At 37.5% G+C, this 11,885-nt stretch overlaps 6 protein-coding genes across 6 annotated transcripts; 4 read left to right on the forward strand and 2 right to left on the reverse strand.

Annotated features, from left to right (window-relative positions):
- Positions 1-130: 130 nt before the first annotated feature.
- On the forward strand, positions 131-373 carry NCW1 (Ncw1p; the record flags this gene model as incomplete). The annotated part of the gene is made up of 1 exon (XM_056230357.1): positions 131-373. The coding sequence occupies one exon, from the start codon at positions 131-133 to the stop codon at positions 371-373; it is 243 nt and encodes an 80-aa protein (XP_056084284.1).
- Positions 374-1,854: 1,481 nt separating this feature from the next.
- PKR1 (Pkr1p) lies at positions 1,855-2,223 on the forward strand (the record flags this gene model as incomplete). Its single annotated transcript, XM_056230358.1, has 1 exon — positions 1,855-2,223. One exon carries the CDS (start codon positions 1,855-1,857, stop codon positions 2,221-2,223), a length of 369 nt encoding a protein of 122 aa, XP_056084285.1.
- Positions 2,224-2,711: 488 nt separating this feature from the next.
- Positions 2,712-5,477, forward strand: EPO1 (Epo1p; the record flags this gene model as incomplete). The annotated part of the gene is made up of 1 exon (XM_056230360.1): positions 2,712-5,477. One exon carries the CDS (start codon positions 2,712-2,714, stop codon positions 5,475-5,477), a length of 2,766 nt encoding a protein of 921 aa, XP_056084286.1.
- A 255-nt stretch (positions 5,478-5,732) lies between these two features.
- On the forward strand, positions 5,733-8,649 carry STO1 (Sto1p; the record flags this gene model as incomplete). The annotated part of the gene is made up of 2 exons (XM_056230361.1): positions 5,733-5,757; positions 6,089-8,649. 2 exons carry the CDS (start codon positions 5,733-5,735, stop codon positions 8,647-8,649), a joined length of 2,586 nt encoding a protein of 861 aa, XP_056084287.1.
- Positions 8,650-8,962: 313 nt separating this feature from the next.
- DLT1 (Dlt1p) lies at positions 8,963-9,991 on the reverse strand (the record flags this gene model as incomplete). The annotated part of the gene is made up of 1 exon (XM_056230362.1): positions 8,963-9,991. The coding sequence occupies one exon, from the start codon at positions 9,989-9,991 to the stop codon at positions 8,963-8,965; it is 1,029 nt and encodes a 342-aa protein (XP_056084288.1).
- A 551-nt stretch (positions 9,992-10,542) lies between these two features.
- On the reverse strand, positions 10,543-11,550 carry SAS2 (histone acetyltransferase; the record flags this gene model as incomplete). Its single annotated transcript, XM_056230363.1, has 1 exon — positions 10,543-11,550. One exon carries the CDS (start codon positions 11,548-11,550, stop codon positions 10,543-10,545), a length of 1,008 nt encoding a protein of 335 aa, XP_056084289.1.
- Between the last annotated feature and the right edge of the window lie 335 nt (positions 11,551-11,885).

The following is an 11,885-nucleotide window of genomic DNA, read 5'->3' on the forward strand; positions in this document are numbered from 1 at the left end:
AAAGAAAAGTATATAAGCAATCAGAATTCCGCTTCGGACTCTGCTTTATTTTCTGAAATTTAGTTTCTAGCTGTACAGTCTCCTTCAAAAATAATAAAAACCCATCACATATCATCCCAATTAAAACAAAATGGCCAGTAGTACTACAACCTCCTCCTCTGTTCAAACCAACAGTGCCTTAGTCTCCAACAACGTCGTTGCAGCTTCTACTGTCTCTGTTTCCGCCAGCGCCAGCGCCAGTGCCAATGGCTCCAAAAACTCCACTTCCAAAAACGCCGCCCCCGGTATGGTTGTTAACCCTGTCTCCTGGAAGTACGGTTTCGTAATGGCCGCCTTCGCTGCTGGTTCCTTCGTTCTAGGTGCCGGTATCTAAGAAGTTTTCCGAATTCGTTTCCCCCTCTAACTTATTGTACCGTTGAAGGGTAACGTCAGAGAACAAGAAAGTTTCATAAAAATAATATCACAACCAAACTCACACAGTTAGCGCCTGATTAAACTGAAGAAAATCGGTGAAAAATTGTAGATTCTTTATATATTGGGCCAATTGAGCCATTGCATGTTTCGTATAAGTTATTTTTAATGTACATTTATTTATTCACATGATAATAATTAGTATAGTTATCAAAATTACGTTCATTTTCGGTTTTATCACATCTGCACGTGACAACATAAATCAAGAAAAAAGGAATCACTAAGGAATTAGAAGGCCTATCTAAAAATAAGATTCACCTATTACTAGCGAAGATGGGAACTCAAAATAACCTGAGTTTTCCTATGTGGTGCATTTATGTTAATTTAATCTTTGCGGAGATTCTAAAGCACCTTTTTAGATAAGGAAAGCTCCCCGAATGTGAAGGTTTGCACCGCAATATCGCACCTTGCACCTTCATATTGCTATATTCCAGCTAATTTAAAGTGCTACAGAACTCAACAAGACTCTTTTTTACTATAAAAAAAGTGCATGTACAAAATTAGATATCTTCTGCCCCTTTCGCAGCCCTGAATGAGCACTTCTACTGCATGCGCAGAAGCTATGTAAAGGTGTGCTGGCCGCTAAAAACAACTGGAGGGACAGTGGTCGAAATGCCGCTCTCACTCACCCCTACAACCGCGCAGAAGGAGGGTCGTGTTGCTAGAATATATAAGGTTACAAAACACACCTTGGTATTGACGCACCGCGGGCTCGTTTTGCAGCATTGCCTAGTGCGGAAACGTCATTACCATACTGATGAAGAACTCAAGAGCTAACCTAAATTTAATCAAGGGAGTAGAGTATGCAGTATTCCTGTTTCTGCTGGAACGCTGCTTTTCCACCCCTGATTTCGGGAGTTTCACATTAAGCTGGTTCGGTTAAACAAATAAAGACAGCGGCACTTAATCTAGGAATGGTGTCTCAGGCTTGACTGCTAACTCTGTCTCTTCGAAATACAGTACCGCCATGGCCGCCGTCTCTGCCATTTCTTCCCTACTAGGTTTCGGTATCTAAAAAACTCCATCAGAATTCTCTGATTCTTCCTCTACTATATATCATAAGGGAAATGATGGGATTTGATCCATTTGGGTGTCTCCTATATGTGGCTGCTATTTAATTTACTTATTCATAATTCCCTATGTTCGAATGCGCCATTTTCCATCACGAGCCATCAGTAATAATACATTCACGTTCTACGAGTATATTCCGAATTATACGCTTTCTTTGTTTTGCCCGTGTTTACCCGGTTGTTTTCGCATTTCGCAATGAAGTTTGAGTAGAGAAAATTTATATAGAAGTCTTCTTTGTCATAGATGGAGCATAGCCATTCAACCGATTGCTACAGGTACTGCAAGGAAAATTGCATTTAAACAACGCTGAAGATGGCCAACTTTTTTGTGAAGTTATGGGAAAGTGTGTTTGAACCAGGGACCTCCCCCCAGTTGATTATCGCCACACACGTATCATTTGTTGCGTTGCTGCTGACCCTATTGTGGCTCATTTACGCCACAAACGGTAACATCCACTTCTACATTCTGTTCGGTATATCACTTTTGCTCTGGGTCACCGTTATCTGGTTTATAAGCGAATTGTCACAGGTCAAGTTGAGGGATAATGATGAACTGGATAAGGATGCCAATAAGAAGGACGAAGTCGTCACGAAAAACGACGCCGAAGGTAAGCAAGAAAAGGGAAACACCACAAGTAGTGCCAAACCCACTCAAACGCATTCCAGGTCGAGAAAAGCATAGACACATACATAATTGACTACGTAGTTGTTATAGTAATTGTTCACGTAGCACAATATTTCCGGGTAAACATCGTACCTTTTTTTTTTCGCCTGCTTGAGGTTCTGGTCTCCCCTGATAATTTTTCGCATTGCTTTTTTTTCCAATTAAAATTTTGGGTTTAATAATGGATGGATGAAGAAGCACATGCTGAAAACGGCAAAAAGGTGATTTGGGCCAGAGAGACTCTTTCTATACACTTGTAACGGTTTAACATTAACGGTAGGTATTTTAAGTGTTTGAATCGGCATTATATTGCATAGAGATTCTGATTTTGGCTCTAACAGCGACAGTTTTTTTGGTTACGGCTATAATTAAATTTGGGGCTTTCTTTTCATTGGGTTTTCAAAAAAGCTATTAATAATCTTAAAAGAAGCGTGAAAAGGAGCTATCGCCAAATCCGATAAAAGAGTGGGATAAAGTGGTAAAAGTATAAAATATTCAGGGTGAAAATGGACGCAGGTTTATCGTCCATGGCTCCAAGAAACGGCCAGTTTTCTGCAAGGGCCCAATTAAGAAATAATCTGCTAAATAATGATATGGGAAACATTGATATTCAAGAAGAAACTGCCATTTCAGGAAACAAGGCTGCTAGTAATAACAGCAATCAACCTTTTTCCATTCCACAGCAGCAGAAGCAGCAACAGCAACAGCAATACTACCGTAACGATACCAATGAGGTCCCGATGCAGCAGCAACGTCAAATGCAAATGTATCCGCAACAGCAACAATACAACTTCGGGTATCCTAATCCGTCTATGAATGGAATACCTGTAATACAGCATAACCTGAACAAACCTTCGCCAACCAATACGCACAATAATACTAATAATAAAAAAGCGCATTCTTTAACTCAAAGCTCATTCTCCAATTTTTTCAAACATAAGCACCAATTTGGGAAGTCAAAAAAAAATGCAAGAGGAGGAGGACGTGATGGAAACGGTGATGGTGATGACGACGACGACGTGATTTTGGAAGACTCCGCAAATCCAGACCTAACATTCCATGATATCCAGACTTTCGGTCACAAAGGTGGCGACAAATACGGATACGGTGGTGATTCTGCGCCCATCATTCCCACACTAGTGACGAAAGATCGCGGCAATATGACCAACACGGAATATAGAAAGTATATTACTAACCAAAGGAAAACTGCGATGAATGCCATGGCAAAACAAGCACCTCCCAGAGCAATGTCTTTGCAAAGTTTCCCGAATGGTAATCCTGCAATGCAAGCCCCCACCCCTCATCCCCAATTTCAACCGAATAACGTCGCGAACTCTAACTATTCAAGAGCAAATTCATTGATGAGTGGGCCTCCTAGACAAATTCAGCAGCCACTGCAACAGCAAAGGATGCCTCCAGTGAATTATTATAACAGTCGTTCGGGTCAATTACAGAATCATTCTCAATCTGCTGTGCGTCATGGTCAACAGCAACCCCAACAACCGCGTGCTATGTCATTAACCAATGCTGCAAGATATTCGTCTCAAAACTCTAGATCATTTCTACCTCAACAGAGACAACAACCTCAATCTGTACCCGAAAACCATCGTACAATGTCATTGCAAACTCAAAACGTCCCCCAAGCACTTAATCGATACATACCAAATGATAACGATCGTAGAGATTTACTCACGAAGCAACCAACGGGCCAATCGCTAACTTCTGTTAGAAGTAATTCCGCTCATTCAATACTAAACGCACAAAGTAAACTTCCGATTGCATCTTCCTCCTCCTCCTCCTCTTCAGTAGATGCCACAGCAGCCTCTGATTTGGTAAAACAAAGGTCTTCGCCATTGAAAAATCAAATGAACAATAATCAATCTGTTGAAAATAAGGGGAAATTGAACATTTTGCAATTATCTGCCGCTCAGCAAATTGAATTAAAGGAGAAGGAAAGAAAATTAGCTGAAATGGAAAAGTCCTTGCGTGAGAGAGAATTATTAATAAAAGAAAAAGAAAGGGCTAGAAAAATTCTTGAAGCTGGTCAAACCGAGGACACTTCAGGTGAAATGGACGATTTGAATTTACGACCTACAAGCGCGCTGGAATCAGGTTTAAAAGACCTTACTTTGGAAGGTGAAGGTGTACCGGGCAATAGAACATCTTTAGCTACTTTTTCGTCCACTTTTAGTGACTCTCCCTCCAAACAGAAAATTATTAATACCAGGACTGGCATGTATAAACTAGAAAACTCCACCGATATTAATGAATACGTTACTGCGCAAGAGTTTCCTCCACCTGGACAAGATGAGGCGAATTTGAATAATGATGAGACCAACACTATAAATGAAGACAACTCCGGCCACAATAGCAGTAATAGAGAATCCCTGCTACAATCCATACCGGAAAGGCATCCAAAAAGAAACATTTCGGATGCTACTGTCAGGCAGTGCCAATCTAATAGTGACAATAGGAGATTGAGCAATGTCAACATATCCATGAATCAAGAGAATATCAACAACGACACATTTCTGTATAAAAAAGATAATCATGATGGTCATTTATCAACGGCTTCCTACATGTCTAGCTCTTCCCATAGGTCATTTATTTCAAGTACGCAACCGTTGAATATTGGTTCCACCTCAGAATCTGATAATTTCATACCAAATATGGATGGTTCACCTTCTAAAAAGAAAGTCGCTCCAACCACCGATAGCAAAGACCACGCAAATCACGCTGAAGAGGACTTCAGTTTTGATAACACTTTGGCTAAACCATACCAGCCATTACATGCCAGAGGGGGAAAGAACACTCTCGCTGAAGTGGCCAATGGAGAAAATGGCTCCCAACCTAAGATGATAACAATATCTGGTGAGCAACTGAACTTAATAACAGAAAACAAGGAATTGATGAATGAACTGACACTTGTGTCCACCGAATTAGCAGAATCGATAAAGAGAGAAACTGAATTGGAAGAAAGGATACGGTTGTATGAAACTGATAATTCAACGTCAAACTTTGATGACACTTCAAGTGTATCTTTTTCTGATTTTGAAAAAGAATTAAGGAAGAAGTCTGGCAAAATTGTGCAATTAATTCAACAACTAAATGATGAGAGGTTGAAGAGGTTCATTGCCGAGGAGCAACTGTTGCTTCAAGAAAATGGCACGAAGCCAAGTTCTATAGAATTGGTTGGAAGGATTGAAAACTTGAATAAACTTATTGAGGAGAGAGATTCGGAAATTGAAATGCTCAAAAGTCACTTACAATAAAGAAACGGTGAACTTTATTCCATGTATTACTTGATTTATGTAAATCAAATTATGTACTTTTACATCACTTTACACGTCGACCAGGCTTTTTTTCAGGGCGTTCTTGAAAAACCTGGAAAAAAAAATACATTTTCTACAAATTTCATCCAAATAGACCATAAGAGAACGAAAAGGGAGAAAAAGAGATATATTGCTCATCAGAACGGCTTTAGCATACACATTTAGCGCTACAATTCCATTGCAACAAAATTGAAGATGTTTAACAGGAAGAGAAGAGGAGGTATGTCTGAAACCCATTGTTTTCCAGAATGTTTTATTTTAGAATGCGTACATCGACACCAATTGAGATGAGATTACTAAATTTTTGTCAATTGATACGGTGCGCGACAGAAAAGTTTACTTTTGTGGCACTGAGAAATGGAGATACTAAAAGTGTCAGGATTCACAATCATAAGTGATCTTTATTATTTTATTCCGCTTTCTAACTTTGTTTTTGCATTCTCATAATCATTTGGTTGGTCCTTTATTACTCTGAAATATCTATCTTTCAAGTCAATTTGAATTACTAACATACCCAACTTCAACATCCTTGCACATGATCTTACCTTTAGATTTCGATGAAGACGAGAATTACCGTGATTTTAGGCCTCGCATGCCCAAAAGACAGAGAATCCCCCCTGTTGTTCAGCTATGTAAAGAAATGATGCCTGATATACGTACTATTGGTGAATCTGTCAAAGCTTTCGAGGACGATATTAAATTCCTGAGTGAAGCTATAATGAATGAGTACGGTCATGAAGATTATTTCAATAATGCCCTATTGAGCACTTTCAATGCTGTTATTGTCGAACAACCGCAAAAGCAAGCCGCTGTTGCCTTATTAACCATGGTTGTTAATTCAAAGAATAATGTTGCTGGGAAGAGTATTATCAATTACTTTTTTGAAGAATTACAAAAATGGTGTAAGGAGACATATAATGAGGAATTTAAAAATACATCAAATGAAACTGGGCCATGGAATAAGATTAAATTGATCGTGAGATTCTTGTCTATTCTATCACCAATGTTTTTGGTCGATGAAATAATCAATATTTATAAGAATTTATTCGAATTGAGTATCAAATTGAACAACCTGGATCCAGATAACAGAGTCCCAGTGTCTGAGGCGATCTACACTAACACTTTGCTAAACATCCCATACTTGTTCTTCTTCAATAAAAATAATGAGGATTTAAGAACAAAAGTGGAAGAGTTACTTGCATACGTCGAACAGAATTATCGAACTAAAACAGTGGATATAAACTTGTTGAGGGAATACAACAATGAATCGCCATACGAAATGGTGGAACTTGTTCAAGTCGTATTGCCAAACGTCAAGAAAGCGCTGATGAATAACATGGAGCAGCTGAATGAATTATTTCCTAATTGGAATCATTTGTTAACTCCCCAAACTGGTGACGAAGGATTTAATGACGCTTTGACGCTTCCAACAGTGGAACAGTTGAAAACTTTTCTGCGTTTAGAAAAAGGCTTTGGTTCTGTTGATAGCATGTGGAAAACACCAAGACATGCTTTCCATGTCTATTTACCAAATTCTGCTGGTAATTTCGAAACCGTAGTTCCTATCAACACATATGCTGGTCAATTATTCAATGACATCATTATCGATCTAGTGCAAAGTTTAGAATTTAATAGAAAGGAAGTGGCAAGACAGGTAATAACTTTGGATCTTTTTTTCAAAGCTGGTATCTTTACAGAACCTGGTGAATCGATCGCTCAACTGATCTCTAACTATGAAGATAATCCACTGACACCTACTTTTAAGATAGAAGACTTGGCTATCGAAACTATTCTAGGACTTATCTTCAAGTTGCCTAGCGTTTCTCAGCCTTTTGCGTACTTTTACACTTTGTTAGTGGATATTTGCCAAAATTCTCCAAAAGCAATTGCTCCTGTATTCGGTAGAGCGTTTAGGTTTTTTTACAATCATTTGGATTCGTTAGACTTTGAACTAAAATTAAGGTATTTGGATTGGTTTTCAATTCAAATGAGTAACTTCAACTTTTCTTGGAAATGGAATGAATGGGAAGATGATTCGGTGAAATTTGGAAAGTATTTTTATAATCCGAAGGTGAACTTTGCTAGAAGCCTAATTCAGAAAGAGCTACGGTTGACATCGAATTTTTCAGAGGTAGAAGACAGCTTGCCTGAAGAATTCACGAAATATTTGGATACTTCTTATATTCCAAGGGATCAATTAGTTAGCTACTATCAAACATTATTCAGTGGCTACACTGTAGAAGAAGATTCAATTAGAAAAAATGATCTATACTTTAGACAGGAAGGGGTCCCTATGGAGAATACAGTTCGTAAGATTTTAGACTATACTCACAAAGCAAACAATTCTAGAGATGTTACTGAATTAGAAAGCATTTTAGAAGAACTGAAGAATGAGCATGGTTCCATAATTACTGACTTTGACAGATTTGTTATCATACTATTAGTTCAGGCTGTGGTAGACTCAGGTAGTAGATCTCTCTCACATGCTAACAAGTATATTAGTGATTTGAAAGAGGATTTAAAGACCATATTTGCCAAGATTGAACTAGATGTCGAAGCAAAAGAGTATATTATAATTGAGGCTGTCCTGACATTCTGGAATGCGAATCCCCAAACAGGTTTCCTTGTGGCAGATGCTTTCAAATACGCAGGTTTGATTACTTCCAAAACAATCTTTACCTTTATATTTAATGAAACTGGTTTTGAGAATAACGGGTTGGTTGAAGCTACCGCCATTGAAGCTGTCTTTAGGAACTTATCCCAGCAAATTTCAGAAGAAAATGAAAGCGAGAATAATTTTGAATTTGTGTTTGAAAGATTATGCACCATTGTCAACAACACTATAGACTTATTAAATGTTACTAATGATGACGACATTGAGATACCAGAAGTAAACAATGAAATGGACGTTGATGATGTCGAAGATGATAAATTGGATTTAAAATGGAAGTGCGTTACAGCCATTGGATTTATTAAGAGTATATTAAGAAGGTATTCCTATGAATATCGTGAATTAGCAGATAAATTCATTGCCGGCATTGATAATGCTATTCCACATGAGCCAACAAGGAGAACAATTTTGAATTGGATCCAAGAAACGAAGAAGATTTGAAATGGGAGCAGCCGTGAATCTATTATTATTAAAATTCTATTTAAGTTTTATACTATGTTACATACCTAGTGTGATTTCCTATACATAAAATTATATCAGCTTTACATAAAATTATTATAAAAATTGTACTTATAAAAGCGAACTAGAAATTTACTGGGAAAAATGGGCTTTCGAACTCTTAGGTATTACTTAACTTCTTTAAGACTTTTATTTTACATTGATTATGATTATTGAATTATTATGATTATCGTTATTATTTATAATACAACCTAAATGGTATGCCATATTATGCTATGTTATGATTAAGCAATTGTTAGTGACGAATTACACTTCTATAACTGTCCACTTGGGCAAGCTTGTCGCGAAATGCATTACAATCGAAATCGGTCTCGAAGGGACGTTCTTCAGACTTAGTTACGTCTGCACCAGATGAAATATGCCTTGCCACAGTGCTTCTGCTACTTTCTCTAACCAAATGCGTGGGTGGTTCTGGAAAGTAATGCATATCCTCTTGAGCGTACTCGTTTTCATCAAATGGATTGATTGAATACTTTGATTCATTTGTTCCAGCATAATTTGAACTGTCGTTTAATTTGAAATGTCGCAAATTTGCAAATGAAGTGTCCCTTGTTAACGACATATCCCCAAAATAAAGACATAATTCAACAAATTTGATAAATTGGTTTCTTGTAACATCTTTACCTGAAAATCTAATCGTTTCATATAAGTCAATAAACTCCTTAGCTTTTTGCAACTGAATCCTATTGGCATTATGATTAACAAATTGAGAGTTCACCACGTCAGCAAACGTATCCTCCAACTTCATTCTAACATCTAGATTGTTTAAAAACAATCCATGATATTTCAGTCTATCCGTTAGACTCTTTATGCAATCAGCATAGTTTAAGTATTCTGGAAATAACTTTTCATTCGATGGGTCATCACATCTCTTTGGAGGTTCCAGTCCATCATGAACAACTGGATCCTTCGGTTTTTTGAGAAGGATTGTTAATTCCTTGGACCTTTCCATATTTTGTAATACTGCTTCTCGACTGGAACGATGGGGAAGATCAGCCGGTGTGATTGGAATATATCTTCTCGGAATATCTTTTAAACAGCTCTTATGAAGTAGCATTCTTCCAATAATAATAACGATACAAAAGACACCAAAAACAACTAAAGCTCCAACAACAATGAATGTATTAAAAGCATTATTTTCCGATTTAGAAGCTTGCGCAATGGAATCTATGGGCAATACTACCGAAAACCCGATCAAAAGTATCAATGATATGAAGAGGGAAGCTTTATATAACCACGACTTGAGTTTGGCTAATCCAGACATTTAATGCTAATTACGGATGATTCTGACTATAGATAAAGCTCACCCAAGACTATACAGCGAAACCTCTTTTAGTATATTGCAATGCGTTTTCTGTAGTTTCACTCCGACTTAATTTTATAGTTGGGACGCAATAACCTTCTTGAATATAAAAAACTTTTAATAAATGACGTATTTCGGGTTAACTCCTGTTCAACATCACCACGGAGAAAGATTTCCTTGATCTAACTATCCTCCTTCTTCTTCTTTTTGCCTTCTTGTTTTCACTTTCTTTGTGATGCAAGTTTTTGTTATGTCCTTGTTCTGACGTCCAAAAAATCCGCTTAGAAAGCGTGAAGATGTCCTTTCCTTTACATCAAAACATGCTATTCCTCAAACAAAGCCGAAAAACAATGGTGGTTAAACGAATTAATATACTGTTTTCTAGGTTATGAATATGTTATGAATGATGTTTTTCTTTGCAGTTTGTCTATAAAAGCAATTTATGAAGTATTGCATTAGCTTGAAAATTATACATATATATATGTAGTCATAATACATTTTTAGATTGACTTCTAGTCATCTATGAGCAAGTACTCATCCTGCAATTTGAACCAGTTCCCTTTTGTTCCGTGGGATTTCAACCAAGTGCTTAAGGACTGCAAGTAAATTTGATTGTTTTCTCCAATACAGTTCAAGTGTTTCAGAGTCAAAATAATATCACTGACTCTCATTCCAGTCACGATAGAAAGATCCTCCAGACTCACTTTATCGCAATGCGCAAGATCGCCCTCAATGAGATGCCAACAGAGTATCTGTGACCAATATTTCAAGTACCCGATCAATCCAAAGGGTGATAACGGAACTTCTGGCCCTGATATTACACCTTCTAATTGAGATAATTTGTATGAAAATTCTATAAGTAACAGGCCTAGCCCGCGTCTTTGATATGGTGGAAACGTTAAGACGCATGCTAGGTTGTTTTGCTGGTATGACACTAAATCCTTGGAGAAAAATCCCATCGGCTTTGCGGATCCATTTTCATAGACTATGTAAAATTCGTAATGATCTACTTTAAAGTACATGGATTTGTTGTCCAGAAATAGCTTCGTAAAAAGGCAAAGACATTGACAAAATAGTTGATACTTAGATCCTTTTACTCTTCTTATCGTATATTCGGGACTCTTATACTTTATTTTTCCTGGAGCACGGTATTGGAATGGACAAACTGCTGCATGTACTACAAAACGTGCCCGATTATCCGTATATTTGAAGCAGTATTCACAAACGAAAAGCGTTTCTAGCCAGTACTGGTCATTGAAATTAGAGCAGAGTTGGCTTTTGGACTCAGAGCATCCTAATCTTTTGGTTTCTGGATCGAAATAAACGGCGCTTCCATACCAAGTAGGGAACCTCTTACTCACGCCAAATTGAATTTGCTTTATGTTTTTCTCATTCAAAATTCCATAAAGCATTTCTTTGCGAGCCTTTTTAGAGGACTTGTTCTTGCCTTTTCCACCATTCTTCTTTCCTTTAAGCCGTTGTGTAGTTGCTCTGAGTGATTGACCTACAGATCCTGCCATTCTTTTCCAAGATAAAAATGAGCCAAAAAAAAAAAAGACGGCAACCCTGTATATCAAAAGAATGTATTATTTCAGTGTACTGCCTTTTCGGTGCTACATGCTCACTCTGTTTGAGATAAAAAAGGACTTGATGAGGAAGCACCATCACTTTTGATCAATCACTTTGTTATTCTTCACATTTACGCGCTATGTTAAATGATGCTTGGGTGTTCTGAAAATTTTTATTTGCGATGAGCTTTGATCAATGAAATATGTTATTACTTTTGTTGCAAATATAAACAGAGCAGGCGCTACAAACCACCAGGAGTAATTACACAGCTCTAGTATCGCTAGTA

The sequence above is a fragment of the Saccharomyces kudriavzevii genome (genome assembly GCF_947243775.1).
Source record: "Saccharomyces kudriavzevii IFO 1802 strain IFO1802 genome assembly, chromosome: 13".
Taxonomy (NCBI): domain Eukaryota; kingdom Fungi; phylum Ascomycota; class Saccharomycetes; order Saccharomycetales; family Saccharomycetaceae; genus Saccharomyces; species Saccharomyces kudriavzevii.